The sequence below is a fragment of the Sebastes umbrosus genome, chromosome 19 (genome assembly GCF_015220745.1).
Source record: "Sebastes umbrosus isolate fSebUmb1 chromosome 19, fSebUmb1.pri, whole genome shotgun sequence".
Classification (NCBI taxonomy): Eukaryota; Metazoa; Chordata; class Actinopteri; order Perciformes; family Sebastidae; genus Sebastes; species Sebastes umbrosus.
This window is the reverse complement of record NC_051287.1, coordinates 23,568,351-23,585,537: the sequence shown is the minus strand read 5'-3', so window position 1 is coordinate 23,585,537 and position 17,187 is coordinate 23,568,351. Positions and strand designations below refer to the sequence as shown.

The 17,187-nt window shown below is 40.6% G+C and overlaps 1 protein-coding gene across 2 annotated transcripts in view; it reads left to right on the top strand.

Annotated features, from left to right (window-relative positions):
- The window catches only part of LOC119478316 (astrotactin-2-like), a 624,157-nt gene that overhangs the window by 401,436 nt on the left and 205,534 nt on the right, over positions 1-17,187 (top strand). For both annotated transcript variants that reach the window (XM_037752984.1, XM_037752983.1), the window contains exons 5-6: positions 5,336-5,440; positions 11,466-11,612. In XM_037752984.1, coding sequence (XP_037608912.1) covers positions 5,336-5,440; positions 11,466-11,612 — 252 coding nt within the window. The remainder of the gene's footprint in view (positions 1-5,335; positions 5,441-11,465; positions 11,613-17,187) is intronic.

Below are 17,187 nucleotides of genomic sequence, written 5' to 3'. Positions count from 1 at the left end.
AAAAGTTTGCCGAAATAACTACATGATGATGCTGATTAGTAAAAAGTGAAATCATGCTTTGGAGTTCGGATCGATCAGTGCCAGGATATGCTAACATTGTAGCTGCTCCATTAACACTCCATCTAGGAATAAATACGGCAACAACAACGTCAGTGATGACATAAACTTTTGCGACGTATGTATATATTGTTACACACCACTTATACGATGAATGCTTTTGATACACATGCTTTAATAAAAAACTGAAATACTTTTAACCTTGCATATTGTATGTCATGCTAATACCTTTTCACCTTGTATAAAATGTATAATATATTGACTAGTAAATGTTACCATTTACTATCATTGAATGTAATTTTCTTTATTATAAGTTGTCTTTCTATCAAATATTAAGATACAAGTGGAAAAAGCTGTTCACAAAACATAATAGACATGACCACTGACTATTTGTGTAACAATTTAGCCACAAATTTCACATACTGACCATATACGGTCCAGACATATACTCGGTTTTGACCGAGTCTTGTTGCCAAAAATTCAATCAGTGTGACTGTGAAATAAATAGCTGATACTGGACAGTGCAGGTCAGGATTCCTCAAAGTTTTTTCTTGTAAGGGAATCAGGGATAAATGAATTATGGATATAAACAAGTAAACAAAAAGAAAAGAAAAGAAGTAAAATGAAAATACAATAGTGGACTTATTTCTGCGTATAAAAGGTTGATGAATTCAATAAATATACCATTTTATGAAATATGGAGAGAGTTAGAATGCATCCTAGACAAAATAATGTGTTACTGTGGTTCAATAAGTGGAAAGTAACACTTTTTTTCCCCCCAATGTGAACAACTGAAATATGAATCCGTCGCCGTGCTCCTTTTTTTTTAATATAGAAAATATTATTTGACTCTCTGTTTCTGTCTCCCTTCCTCAGTCCCGTCTTCGTCTCCACCTACCACCTCTCTGGGCATGTTCTAACACGTCGCATAAATTCAGAACCAATTTTACACCACATTGCCTTGGCTCCGCTCTCCAAATACCGCCAGACTCTCTCACACTCAAAAACCCCAACTCCACTCTCGACCTGTTTAAGTGCACCGGACCAAAAGAATGATTACAGCTTTCTGTGCGCACTTTTGTTTTTTTCACACAAACTTAATAGAACTTTTAATCATGTCTAAAAATCTTTATGGTGCAGGCAAATGTTCACGAGCTATGACATAATGTTTATGAAGTGAGTAAAGGAGGGAATTTTACCCTGCACTGCTCCGCAAGTTGCACAGGAATTATGACGGTGTCCGGTGAATAAGGAAGAGAGAATATGTTGCTCTATCGTTGGCAATAAACTACTTTTAATAAGAAGGTATGAGGTTTTAGAAGAAAAGAACAGTTCTTAAGGTAATTAAAACCATGGCTGATATAGTGTCCCTTTTGGACCTCTTATACCTTCCTGGGTAAATGAGACTTGAAATATACTTCAAGAAATTGTTCAAGAATTTGAGGTTACACGGGGTGAGTAATTGATTTACAAATGGTCATTTTGTGGGTTGAAGTATTCCTTTAAGAATGCTCTAAAGAGCCAACTTAAATGAGTCAAAGAGCTCTTTGCAAAGTGTGAGGAATGAGACACATTTATCAAGAGACATGGGGTCAGGTGGGTTATATAACGGCGCATACTTGCAGGCAGGCGTCCGTGGTGTTGTGGCATGAAAAGTGAACGAATAGTTGCGTAAATAATGAAAAAAGAGAGCTGACATATTGTTTACATTAGGGATGCACCGATACCACTTTTTTTCAGACCGAGTACAAGTACAAGTACTTACATTTCGTCGAGTACTTACATACCGAGTACCGATACGAGTACTTCTCTGTGCCAAAAGACCCTCGTTAACAGCCAGGTGGAGGTCCCGCATAGGAGGCAGTGCACAGCGACCGGCTCTAGGACGGCTTGGAAAGGCTCGGGGTGACGGTGGCTCGCGGTCGCAGCTTTACAGCGCTCCCTGCCCGGACCTCAATGCACCCTGGACAAAGGGCTCGCAGCGCTCTCTCTCCCCACTTGGGAGAGACGGGGCTCCCGGTGTGACTGTCGACCGGTCCGCCCCAACCGCGTCGTGCTGTGGCCCACGTAAAAGGCGCCCAGGGTCTGTGGCATTGTCGGCAACCCACCCGACCCGTCTTGAAACACGGAGAGAGGAGTCTACCGCACGCGCGAGTCAGAGGGTGCAAGCAAAACCTTGTGGTGCAATGAAAGTGAGGGCTGGTGCGCACCGGCGTGGTGGGATCCCGGCCCAGCGGGGTCGGGCGCACCACCGGCCCGTCTCGCCCACACCGTCGGGGAGGTGGAGCGTGAGGACCTGAAAGATGGTGACGAGAGGTTAACGTTGCGAAGCTGTAAAGTGTTATCGGTGCCGTTGTATCGGAGCCATTTTGCAAGTACGACCGATACTGGTATCAGTATCGGTGCATCCCTAGTTTACATGTACAGTCACTCCAAAACACGTCTCCACTGACCGCACTTAGAAGTCTAACTGTGATTTATAATTACCCCCCTGGGGGTAAAGCTTTTCCTCTTATAGGAGAGTAAATATGTATGAGCCATTATGATATGGATCGGGGGTATTGACGTAGCACGCCACAACCCCATTGTGCATTTTTCTTTTTTTTCCATGTGTCCTTGTTTTCATTTTCTGTCAACAGGTGAAGCATTCCTTCTCAGATACTCCTTCACAGTCAAGAGAAACGCATTGATTTTCTCTCTGTCCATTATCCCCTTTCCACTCTGGGAGATTAGGAAGAGTAATCACAGTGATCCTGGGGATTATACAAGCAAAAACATATGTACAAGCATGGGCAAATTAGACGGATGTTATTCGCATAAAAAGCCATTTCTTTATGGGCTAAATGACTTTGTTATAACAATGCTGAAAACTGCGATTTACAGTAATAAACATCTTAAACAAAAAATCTGGTATAGCGTTTATATCAGGCTTAGACTGCAGTTCAAAGCCGTCCACACATATTTTAGGTTATTTTAGATTACTTATTTATCCATCAGTGGCTTAACACTTTGCAAATCCCTTGCAATTATCACTTTTGTGGCAGCCCCTGTGCAGTCGGATGTGTGTTTTGATGTCGAAGTGGCAGCTCAGTACAAACAAAAGCCTCTTAACTCTCACAGCCTCGCTCTTGCTCTTACCCCGAACTCTAAAACAGACATGCACACACACTCTGGGGATGTGACCCAATTTGATTAACAAACTGCGCTCCAGAGACTCGGTAACGATGGACAAATTACCAACAGTGGCCAACAGATCGGAGAAGAAGGGACAGGAAAGTGTAGAGAAGAGTGGGATATCTTACTTCCTCCGTAGAGGCTGAATATAGGCACATTGGGTGGTGGTATAGCAACCACATTAAGAAGGATAAAGACATTGTGATTTTTTGTCTATTATTAGTGTATTTCAGTGGAACATGAAGCAGAGTATAATCAGCATATTGGTGGAAACGGATGATGTGTTTATGTGTAATGTAACCCAAGAGGAATTGAAAGAACTGTAAGAGGCCTAGAATGGATCCCTGGAGAACACCATAAAAAATAGGCCAAGAGGGAAAGATACTGTATGCTTCCATAATACAACAGAGCATCTTCCATTGGATCGGAATGGTTGCACTTCAAGTTCGGGTTTTAATCATCTCCATGAAGCAGTTGAAGCTGCAGTAGGCAGAGTCTTTAAAAAATAATAACCATAACCTTTTAGCATATTTTTACTCAAGTGTTCTGAGAGATAACTAGACTTCTGCTCCTCCTCATGGCTCTGTTTTCAGGTTTTAGAAAATCTAGCCTGTGACGGGAGACTTTGACCAATCACAGGTCATTTCAGAGAGAGAGAGCGTTCCTATTTGCTGTCCATTCAACGGGGGCAGCTGTCATCAATCGCGAACTCCGATCAAACGGTCAAACTAGGCAGCGCTGATCAAATATGAATCAATATTCTATTACTGTAATGACTATTTCTTGTGTAAAATGTGTTCAGAAACATCTTGTAGTGTACTGTTTAAATGGAAAATGAGAATGTTTGCTCCGGCCGGTGGGCGGTGCTTCGTATGTGTACGTCAACTTATCTCAACATAGCTGCCGGGTCGCAAACTTTCTCATTTTACAGCTAAATAGTACACGATGTTTCGGAACACATTTGAGCAGCGCTGCCTAGTTTGACAGTTCGATCGGAGTTCGCGAGTGATTGACAGTTTGATCGGAGTTTGCAAGTAATTGACAGCTGCTCAGAGATGGCAAGGCTCCAGCTCGGCTCTGATTGGTTGTTTTCTTCCGTTCTGTGAAATCTTGCAGATGCCATTAGGAGCACCGGAGGATACATGATTTTTTTGTTCAGATTATCTGTCTCATGCACTACTGTCAGGATATAGTGACCGTTTTATAAAAAATAACTCTTTTTAATCACGTTTGCTATAATATTGCCTACTGCAGCTTTAATGCTTTGTACTGTAATTCAGAGGACAAATACTTTCAGTTCTAGAAATATGATACTTCCCCCTACTAAGATCATTATCATTGCCATCTAAAATAAACATTGCATTTCCTTAAAACTTAAATGCATAATACTTTTCTGCATAAAGGTGGAAAAAAAATGGGCAATTTCTATAGAGTGAATTAAGTGCCCTGAATGGTTAGCATTTTAATTAAATTGAACTTGAACTTAAATTCAACCCCCTTTGTCCTTTATAGGGCTGCAACTAATGACTATTCTCATTGTCAATTAATCTGTAAATTATTTTCTGGGTTAAACAATTAGTTTTTTGGTCTATAAAATGACAGAAAATGGTGAAAAATGGCGATCAGTGTTTCCCAAAGCCCAGGATGACGTCCTCAAATGTCTTGTTTTGTCCACAACTCAAAGATATTCAGTTTACCGTCATAGAGGAGGAAAGAAACCAGAAAATATTCACATTTAAGAAGCTGGAATCAGTGAATTTGTACTGTTTTGTTTCTTGAAAAATGACTCAAACCGATTAATTGATTATCAAAATAGCTGGCGATTAATTTAATAGTTGACAACTAATCAATTAATTGATTAATTATTGCAGCTGTAGCCCCTTAGCAGTATACCATAATCACAGTTGTCATGACTAGCTTTCATACAGTTCTCACACATGTTGTGTCTCATGCAGAGTGTTTAAGTACTGCTTATCTGAAAAATCTTGCTAGTTAACAGTTGCCATCTCTTTTTCAGCATAACTTGTTTCTTAAAATTCTTTGATTGATTGACTCTTCTCAAATCTCTTTCCACTTTTCTCCTCTCTCGTCTCCTCTCTGCCAGCTCCCGGAGGCGTGTTCGGTCCTCAAGGGGAATCAGGGTCAGAGCCTGAAGATGACAGCCAGATGAAGTTTTACACAGAGCACAGAGGACGAAGGCGCAGCAAAGGTGAGAGGGAATGCAGGTGCTTTAGTCTTTGTATATTGTTATAAATGTGTTACATTTTAAACACATTAACTCGCACATGCAGGGGGGGAAGCCTCCTATCCACTGCATATATACCACTGAGAAGGCAATAAAGTAAAAAAAGGGAATAAAATACAATAAAACATTTTGAAAAACAAATTCCAACCCTTATACTCTAGTTGGATATGAGCCTATAGCTGGGTGAAATGAGGCCAGGCATTTCTGGGATTGTCAGCGTAGCTGGAAGTAGGAAGGAGTCGTGCACGTTCCCTGTGGGGTTTAGAGTGCTGTTCCATGGCACAGCTCAATGACACTCCCGGCAGATATATGAGCTGATGTAAATGGGAGGCTCGGTGATGAGCAAAGCTGAGTCACATTACTTTGATGGGAAGCATGATTTTAACTTCCCCTTCCCACGTAGCGATATCTGATAGTGAAGACTTTATGTGGATTTTGTGAGTATATGAGGGAATGACCCAAAGAGGATGAAACAGAGAAGTAGTATTCACTTGGGTGTCCATACATACATACATGTATAGCGATTGAAATATAATAGAAATCCATGTGTTCCTATTATTTTACATGTCTGCACTTGACTCCCAGGGGGCTTTCCCGTTTCCCAGTTTGTACATCCTCAATTTCTGACGTCTTAAGGCTGCATCAAAGCAGTGGTAGCTTGGCTGACACGCCGCCTCCCGACACTTTACGCCATTGCTCTATTTCTAGTGGCGCTACCTCTGAAAAAGCACCTTTTTTTCCCCCCACTTGCTACATCCCGGCTCCCGTAGCAGCTCTTCCTCTCTTCACCTCTCGCTGTCTCTCTCTCTATCTAGTGTGTGTTGATGAATGGATGAGGAGAGACTAGTTGTTGAGGTCAAGAAACATCCCGAGCTATAGTTAGAAAAATGGCCCGACAGCCACAAGTCGTTTTTTCCAACCACGTTGAAGGCATGACCCTACTCTGATTGTGGTTGGCTTACCTTGATATTCTTACCCCTAAACCTCTCACTCCTCATGCCTAAACCTAACCAACCAAAAAGGCATTCAAGGCAAAGAGAGGTGAAGGTCTTAAGATGTCATTCTATATAATAATAAAGGAGGTGTGCCTTTTCCGGTGAGAAATCAAGTTTAAGTAGGCCTGGGTGTCCACTAGGACTGTGTATCGGCAAGTATCTGGTGATACGATATGTATCACGATACAGGGATTACGATTCAATATATTGTGATATATCGCGATACTGTAAGTAAGGCGATATATTGCAATTTTTTTAATCTAATATTAGGAAAACTGTCAAAACACACCACCATATACACCCCATTTTCACGGGAGATGCAAGCAGAGGTGGCGAGAACGCGAAGCAAGGAAAGAGGAAGCAACAGGCATTTAACAAAATGAGACACGGATGCCAAAAACACTTCCACAAAGTATATACACCGTTGCATTCTTGCTTATGTCTCCTCTGGCAAGCCTCCTTGCTCATCGAGATGCATTTTAGCAATTGGGATGTCCTCCGAGTTGGCGCGATGAGATCAGTTTCAGGGTTCACAAACCAGAGGAGCGAGGTGACGAAGATATAAGGAGGCATAAAATCGAGAAATGAGAAGAGCCCCTGTATGATATTGCAACCTGGGAGGCAGAATTTGAAATGATCTCCTGAACGTCGTCAGTATTGTGTTTGGAACTATTGTAGACAATTCAAAGGATATCATTTTCAATCTGGGTTGTGACAAACTCACAAACAGTAAAGATGAATGTAACTGACACAATTGTGTTGAGTTATGTGACTGTTACGTCTGTATCGGTATCTTAAAGGAGATGTACCGGGGTAGACAAAAAGCTAGAAAGGCAAAATAGTGTTGTTTTTTATTTTGTTTGCTTTAGTATATAGCCACAATAAGACAATAACCTTGCTCTTCCTTTTTAAATGGGGCTGGCTTATGTTTTTACCAGTCATCGACATTCAACACTGAAACCTACTTCTGTTCCTGGTTGGCAGAAAACCCAAACTATAACTAGATTCCCAAGGTTGAAATGTTCCTGATTTCCTACAAAGTTCATTGAAAACACATTGTTTTTGTCACACAGTGTTAGGTGATGAATTTGTTTTGAACTGAAGAAAATCTATGTTTTGTTTTTCATGAATAGTTTCCAGTACCCCAGAGACTCTAAAGAAAATGAGTGGTTTGGAAAATAATTAGATGGATTTTTGGACATTGATATTGAGCATCTGCACGTGGTCTTATACGCCAACGTATTCTTAGCCAATGGTTCGTATGATATCCTACAAAAAAAAAAGTTTTCCTACGAATGTCCAGCGTCAATTTCCGCTCTAGTCTTTTCAAAATAAAATGATGTCTTCACAGGAAACAACTTAGTTAGGATTAGGCTACAAAACCACTTAGTTAGGATTAGGAAAAGATTGATTTGGTTAGGTTAAGGCAAAAAACTATATAGTTGGTATTAGGAAAAGATTGATTTGGTTAGTTTTAGGTGAGAAAACCACTTAGTTAGGATTAGGAAAATATAGATTTGGTTAGGTTTAGGCAAGAAAACGACTTAGTTAGGATTAGGAAAAGATCATGATTAATTATGCCAAACTGTTAGTGTCACACCGCTCCGGGAGTGGCGTAACTTAGGTACGGAAGTTCCGTGACTAATACATCAACGTTGACTTCTGGTTTCACACAAAACACGAACACAGGTCTCATGGGCAAAATTCCGATGTTTTTTGACCCACCCATCCACCCCGACATCCTCCCTTGGCGGCATCCGTCCCTATTTATGCTTGTTCACAATTAATAACATACAAATTGATTTTGTGGGATATACTGTATATGAATAACAGTACATTTACTTTCCGTAGGTATAGCTATGAACGGTGTATGAGAACAGGTAAATGATGGTTATTCAAGTTCACCTCGTGGTTTAAATGCAGCCTTTTGTGGAATGGGAGTAAGGATTGTAAGGCTGGGTTTATGAACATAGACAATGCTCTCAAACTGCCTTCATAGGCTTCAATTAATGTAGTTCAGAATTACCTACATGCACACTTAGTTAAAGTAAATGCATTGGTTGTGGAATTTTAAAATGATATGCGATTAATCACAAAAAAATGGTTCCCAAATAAAATTTTAAAAAATGAAATTGTCCTTGTCTTTGTAAATAGGATCTAAGGTTTTACTAGAAAATCAGGACATGGAAAGACATAAAAGCCAGTCCGTGATCTGTGTTAAAGTTACAGCCCGTGTAAAAAAGGTTGTGCTTTCTCTAGAAGATGGGAAGAGGGACATAAATAGGAGGAAGAAATTAAACGTAAGCTTTTAAGCTTTAGGGTCGCCCCGTGTATTGTAGTCGCTGGTTGATTTACATCCACTTCACTTGTGTACGTGTCAGTTTTACTGTTTCTATGCGTGAACGAGCGCATTGACAAAGTGTTTAGTTTGTGGCCATAAAGTAAGTGTTTGCCATCGTGAGTGCACATGCTTTTGTCTACTCAGTGGGGCTTTTATAGTAATTGAGGGACCCCTTCGCGAGCTCCGGTGACACCACCCACACACCAAAGGGATTAGCTGCTCTGCCACTTTTGCCGCGGACAGCTGTCGTTACCGTCCCCCTCGCAACATCGTGACCGCGGTAGACGTGCGACTCAGTACGGGGGGATTCATTATCCTAACTTTGTCTCCCCGGTTTTGACCTTGGGCTGCGTCTCACTACTTCCAAACTTCTGATAGGATTCACTGGACTCTCCTGTCACAGAGGGTTACTGATTAAACTTGTTTCTGTGACGGTGTAGTTGTTTCAATTAAATCTATTCGCTTCTGCAATTGATTTAATCACATTGTACTCTAGTTGGGAAAATGTAAAACATCTGGAATCATGTGTGGCTCTGTTTTTCTGAGGTGCCCACTGATCTAGTAACAGAACTCTTATCAGCAAATAGAACATTTGTTCAATATACATCACTTAACCAGCACAAGCAACACCAGAGTCCCACTGCTTAGAACAGGGAAACAAGAGTAGGCCTACTATTACTATTGACTTTTGTAACAAGCCTGCATAGTGCAGGGTACACACTGGGCAGAAACTGTTCACACACTTTCTGAGACATTGTGTGATAAGTTTTAACAGTTAAAATCTAGTTAGGACAGTGGACCTCATTCACCAATATCTTTTTTTCAATCTTTTCTTGAGAAAGAAAAGTCTAAGTCAGATCCACGACGTGTTCTTGAATTGTTCGTATGCCTGTGTTCTAATAATGATGAAATCCTATTGTCCTCGTAAAAATTTAGAAAGTGCATACCAGTTGATCCTAATTAGCATATAATGCCCCACCAATCGCCATAACGGGATGAGACTGCAGGGCCATGTGCAAATGAGCTGTCATATATAATGGCGTCAGTAGGGGATATGAAATATCTAGGCCTGTCAATCGATTTGAATATTTAATTTGCGATTAATCGCATGATTGTCCATAGTTAATCGCAATTTATCACACATTTTTTTAACTGTTCAAAATGTATCTTAAAGGGAAATATGTCAAGTATTTGATAGTCTTATCAACATGGGAGTGGACAAGTATATGCAAATATATGTATATATTTTGTTATTGAAACCGTGGTACCCATAGAACCTATTTTCATTCACATATCTTGAGGTCAGAGGTCAAGGGACCCCTTTGAAAATGGCCATGCACAGTTTTTCCCCGCCAAAATTTAGGGCAAGTTTGGAGCGTTATTTAACCTCCTTCGCGACAAGCTAGGATGACGGTGGTTGGCACCCATTAGGTTGTTCTAGAATCATATTTTACCAGTATCTTCACTCAAGTATTAAAACTGAGATTGCTACAACCTAAAAAGTGCAAGTTACGTTAATGCATTAAAGACATTAATGGCGTTAAAACAAATTTTGCGTTATTATTGCGTTAACTTTGACAGCCCTAAAAATAACACACACAAAATATGTAATGCTATCACTCGTTCAGTGTTGAAGTGTTAGTGTAGTGTTTATTTATTTTAAAGGTCCCATATTATGCAAATTTTCAGGTTCATACTTGTGTTTTATATTTCTACTAGAACATGTTTACATACTTAAATGTTAAAAAAAAAAAAAAATGTAGTCATACTGTCTGCCTGAATATACCTGTATTTACCATCTGTTTGAAATGGACTGTGTGTATTTCTCCATGGATTGAGCGTTTTGATACGTTAACAGAATTTATATTGCACTTAAACCTGCTTTATAATATAAAAGACATAGAAATCTCACTTTTTACAATATGGGAACTTTAAAAGATCTTAATGCTTTGTAACATAATTAAATACTTATTAAAACATATTATAAACACTTAAAATATTTTTGTAATTGAAATCATACTTATATAGTGAAGAAAACAACAAATCCCAAATAAGAAAACATTGGAGAATCTTCGTGAAAACTGCGTTAGTGGGTTTTCAAGAGCGGTTGGTGAATGAGGCCCAAACCAGCGCTATCACTACCACATCCCTATCCCATCCCAGTAAGCCCCCTCTCGACGTGCCAGCTTCTCTCCCATGATAAATATCAGTAGACAGAGGTTAAGCGGCTAATTTCATTCCCTATATCTGGCTTGGAAATGGGAGCCCTGACAGAGCCAAAGGGCAACCAAAACAACCAATCTATAACCCTGTCAGTGGAAATAAGATCATATATCACGCTGGTGAATGGTTTCTGGGCTCTCTGCAGAAGCTCGGCTATTCTAAGTCATCTTTTTCTTACTCGGATCAAACTTGAACCAGCATTAGATCCATATATCGGTACCATTAATTACATGTTCAAGGATTGAGGGAGACTCGGAGGGTTGTATTTGTCACAAAGCATAAAGTGGATGATTTAGTTTGAGGTTCATGCTATGTGTCTGTGTGAATTACATCAGAACAAAAGTGCTTCCTATCAAAGATGTTCAAACAAAAAGGGCTTCTGTCAAACTGCTCACCTTTTTACCTTCTCTCTCTCTTTTTCTACCTCCAGGCCACCCACACAGCCCTCTAAATAAGGTCACCCTGACGTTGATTACCATCAGCACGTGTGTCATTGCCATTGTCTACGCTACGCAGGATTCCTGCCCTCTCACTGTCAAGGTTACCCTCCATGTGCCTGAGCATTTCGTCGCGGACGGTAAGTGCAACACATTCGTTAGACCTTGGCTGAATATTCAGGGAACATCCAAAACAATCAGTTGTGCTCACTTATCCTTGTGTCTGTTTTCTTTATTGCACTGCTGTTGCTGTTTACACTCTTAATTCTCTTCTAATTGAAACTATATGATGTGAAGGAAAAACGGGGAAAGGAAAAATCACTGACAAGATACCCGCTATACTAACGGCCGGGACACACTGGGAACGTCAGCAGTGTGTGGCGGTTACGGAACCTGTTGTTTTTTTTATTTTGGCGTCCATGTTAACAGGTCAAAGCAGCCCCACTGCCCGCATGGGCAGCGCAGCTCAGCTGTGTGTCAGCTGCGTCTCTTCTAGAGATTTGATGTCTCGCCTATATTTACAGCGAGCTGTGCGCGGTTCACAGCAACAACAGACAGTGAAAATTATCTTTTGACAGTATGTTGACATCATGACAGCAACATTACTACAGTTCTAATGTCTGTATCTGTAGAATATGTCACGGACATGAAAAAAAGTAAAGATTTATTTTTAAATCAACACTTCCTGCTTGCATTTCAAAATAAAAGCCATCAAGCATTTTTTTTTGCAGACAGAATCCCTTCATTTGTCAACAACGCTTTTATTCTGAAATATTTGCAGGACAGTGTTGTAGACAATGCAGTGACTTGCACGGCTCCATGAATGAACAAGGTACGGGGTTTTAATTGTGGATTTTTACTATTATTTACAAACGAGGACACACTTCTTAACCTTTTTCTGTCTAAAATAAATCTAAATGACATTTATGATGAAATGAAATAATGGCCATTATGAAAGGCAAACTCGATGTTGAAAGAAAGGGCTGACAGCAGCAGCGATGCAGCAGAAATGTTACCTGTGTGGACACCACGTGCGTGAGACACAAAGTAGTTCAGCGAGACTGCCATCACGCATGCTGTCTGCCCTGGTCGTAAGACCGTGAAAACTGTTTTGTGATGCACCCACAGAAATTGTAGTAGGAGATCCTGTACCTCAGCCTTGGGCAATGTTGAGCTAAAAAAGGATTTACATTTGTGGAGCATCTATCCATCATGGTACACCTTTGTTTCACTTTGTTTCCAGCCATAATTGGATCCAGTTGTCCCTCAAGCAGCATATTGCAGTGATGACTGTCCACATACGCAAGCTGTTATTGAGCGATGAAAGATATTATGTAATTTGTGTATTTTTTGCTGTTCGGAGGAACAGCTAATGGACCAGGGACAGCTCTCGCACGCTTCCTCCGTTTCTATTTACAAATGGCTCGCAGTAAAATCTTCACCCCCCTCAACCTTGATTTGTGGTTTTCAATTTTAAATGCTTTTCAGTGTCAGTGCCCCCTCTGCGCGACTGACAAAAGTACAAAAGACGCACATCCATCCAACTAAAAAGTAAATCATGTGCTGGAACCAAAAAATGAGTAACAATCAGGAGAATAAAAGCCCACACACTGAAAGCTCCCAATGAAAAAGAAAAAAAAAGATTTATTGTCGCCACAAACAACTGAATGACATTTGGAGCCATCAGACTGATGAAGAGCGGTGTGCTCAAAATATGATTGTTTTTGTCTTAGTTTTTGCACCGAGAGCTTTCAGTGTGCAGACTTTATTACATGTGACTGCATACAATAGATTGGAATACTAACCTATTCTTTGGTGTGCACCTTTTCAGTTGATGCAACCATTCTATTCAGCAAATGTGACAGAAGTACTCCGAGGATTATTTGTTTTATTCGTGTCATATAAGCTGTCTGTATGGCATATAAACAAAGATGTTGTCAGGGAAGTAGAATAAATGGAACCTGGACTCGAACACGTTTTACCTTGCCGAGGCGTGAATATCCAACACGTTCTCATCCCAACTCGTCACCAACTACCACCGCTTTGTCAGGACACTGAACGTTGTGAACACGGGATGATTGTAACGTGACGCACAGGACACAAACAGTGGTCACCTGGATGAAAGCCTTGTGTTTGTTGGACCCATCAACCTCCACTCACCGGCCTGGCGGCGTGTGTCTTTTCGCTCTTTAAACTACGTCAGTAGTGCTACGGCAGGGTTTGTGTCATAACGGCGCTAAGGGGTGCCTTGTGCGGCGGTATCAAACGCCGACGGCCGTGATAAAGCCTCGGTATTTGACGCACTGGGAATAAGAACGGGCTGGAATATTACATGCGTGTATTAAGGTGCAGTACCAGCAGGGGGCAAAAAAAAATACCAATTTAGGTTGAGGCAACAAAACCACTTAGTTAGGTTTAGAAAAAACGTCACGGTTGGGCTTAAAATAAGTGTGTAAACTAAGTATAATACGTACAGAAACAAAATAACATAAGTACGAAAACACGTCACTAAAAAACACGTCACTAATGTAGCTTACAAAACAAAACATTTGTCTCAAACACCAGCGTCCTGGTTGAAAGTCCTGTGCTTGTTGGACCCATCCACCTCCCCTCCCTCCTGCAGTCTTTCTCACTGCCTATTCTACATCACTAGCTCTGAGAGTAGCATATTTACGCAGATTCATTTATATTACAGTCAGTACAGACTACATGGTGTACAAATGACACTCCTAAAGCAAGAACGGCGTTCTTATTGCACACTTTTGCCTTTGCGCATTATCTTTGTCATCCACACGCCTTTTCGTGCGACCGGGCCGGTAGGTGCGCAGGCAACTGCTTAGAGAATCGACCCCACTGAGACTGTTTTAAATTCCTCGTTGGCCGTGGGATAATTGTAAATTGGGTCCGTGTATTGGCAAGATACCACGGTATAAACCTCGCTGGGAGGTAAGAGAGGCAATACGGAAAAATGTGCAAGGAGTTAAGTGAAGTAAGAGCGAGCGAGGAGCTGAGGCAATTTAACTAATGATTGCCATATCTCTGAAAGCATTCACATATCAGTCGATCAGGTGCTCTTGCCGCCGGGGCCTCATCTCTAGTCCGCCCACACACCCGCAATCTGTGTGCACATGGACACACATAACAGAAATGGAGCAGTGCACTTAACTTCACCTTTACTCTTTAATTAAATGTAAGATGAACACCTGAAAAATACACTATAAGCCAATATACTGTACAATACTTTGAGTGTTTCGTAGTTTTATTGTTAAGTGTTGATGTTAGTTTTCCTCCTACCAGTTCTACCCAAACCAATCACATTATTATAATATCACTTCACACACGGTATCATTGGATTCTGTCAAATCATAATGACATTGAATGGACCGTATGAACAGGTTTGTCCTTAAAGTGGCAGTAGGCAGTATATTTTTGGCATCATTGGGCAAAAATTCCATAATAACCTTTCAGCATATTGTAAGTCAAGTGTTCTGAGAGATAACTAGACTTCTGCTCCTCCTCATGGCTCTGTTTTCAGGCTTTAGAAAATCTAGCCCATGACGGGAGACTTTGACCAATCACAGGTCATTTCAGAGAGAGAGTGTTCCTATTTGCTGTGCTCCGGTCATTTGACCAGAACTTGCCGTTCCTTCAACAGATTTTACAATGGCGCCCGCGTCACAAACTTTCTCATTTTACAGCTAAACCGTGCACTACAATATGATTCTGAAAACATTTGAGGCGAGAAATAGGCATTAACGTAACATAATATTGATTCATATTTGATCAGCGCTGCCTTGTTTGACCGTTTGGTCGGAGTTTGCGAGTGATTGACAGACAGCTCTCATAGACGGCAGCTGGACAGCGGACCTCAGATCAGCTCTTACTGCTTGTTTTCCTCTGTTCTGTGAAATCTTGCAGATGACGTTTGGAGCACCGGAGGACACAGAGGAACATGATTTTTTTCAGGTTACCTGTTTCATGTAGTACTGTCACGATATAATGACCGTTTTATAAAAATTACTTTTTTTAATAATATTTGCTCCAATCTCGCCTACTACAGCTTTAAGTGGTATGTACGAGTATTACATACTTTAAATTTTCTTTTCAAAATTCACAGGTGGTCCAGACCTGTCTCATGAGTCATTCTGCCCTTTTTCCACACAAAAACTCTAAGAATTATAATGCCTTTATCTGAAGGAATTTGAAGCTTAAATACAATTTTCAAAGTTGACTCAAATAAAGTTTATCGAAGGACAAGCTGAACCCTGTAAAGCCCAAATGAATTCTCAAACTATTTAAGAAAGTGAGAATTTTAGAATTTGTTTGTAACTTTGCAACCGTGGGCCTCAAAAAGGTCAATGCAAAATGAATATCCTCTTCACCAGATCATTATCATGCCTTAACAATTCACAGAGAGGTTTTTTTAATCATAAATTAATCACACATTTTGTATCTGTTCAAAATGTACTTTAAAGGGAGATTTGTCAAGTATTTAATACTCTTATCAACATGGGAGTTGGCAAATATGCTGCTTTATCCAAATGTTTGTATATTTATTATTGGAAATCAATTAATAACACAAAACAATGACAAATATTGTCCAGAAACCCTCACAGGTACTGCATTTAGCATAAAACAATATATGCTCAAATCACAACATGGCAAACTGCAGCCCATCAGGCAACAACAGCTGTCAGTGTGTCAGTGTGCTGACTTGACTATGACTTGCCCCCAAACTGCATGTGATTATCATAAAGTGAGCATGTCTGTAAAGGGGAGACTCGTGGGTACCCATAAAACCCATTTACATTCACATATCTTGAGGTCAGATGTCAAGGGACCCCTTTTCGAAATGACCATGCAGGTTTTTCCTCACCAAAATTTAGCGTTATTTAACCTCTTTCTCGACAAGCTAGTATGACATGGTTGGTAGCAATGGATTCCTTAAGTTTTCTAGTTTCATATTATGCCAGTATCTGCACTCTAGCTTTCAAGCTGCGTCAACCTAAAAATGGCAGGTTGCGTTAATGTGTTAAAAAAAATGAGTGGCGGACATAAGTTTCAGTAGAATTCTCTCACTCGGGCGCCTGGGTTAGCTCAGTTGGTAGAGCGGGCGTCCATGTATCAAGGCTTGGTCCTGACCGCGGCGGCCCGGGTTCGAATCCGGCCTGTGGCCCTTTCCGCATCCACTCTCTCTCTCCCCCCTTTCAAGACTCTATCCACTGTCCTGTCATAAAAATGGAAAATGCCCCCAAAAAAATAACTTTAAAAAAAAAAAAAAAAAAGAATTCTCTCACTCGGCAGTCAGCTGCCTCTGGGTCTTTATATCCAGGATCATCCTCCGTCATAACACCTGACAGTGTAACATCACCTACTGCAAACTATAACACTCTCTCGTCTAATATCTAACTGTCACATCCCCTTGACTACTTGTTATCCATCAGCTGATATCCAACAGCAGGACTCGAAGCGCTGCGAGGTGAAATTCTTTCTTTTAGTCTTTGGTAACATTTTTTGTGAAAGCTTCCCACAAATATGTCAATTTTAGGGGCTTCAATTATTCTTATGATGAAATCAGGTACCATTCATCAGGCTATGAGCTATTTACCATTAGTTTGTGCAGTGAGGAGATTTTTGGAGAATCCAACTTGGGACACAAAAGAGGTTTAGACTTCACTGCACTGTAGACCATCGCGAGATACCTCTACAACTGTT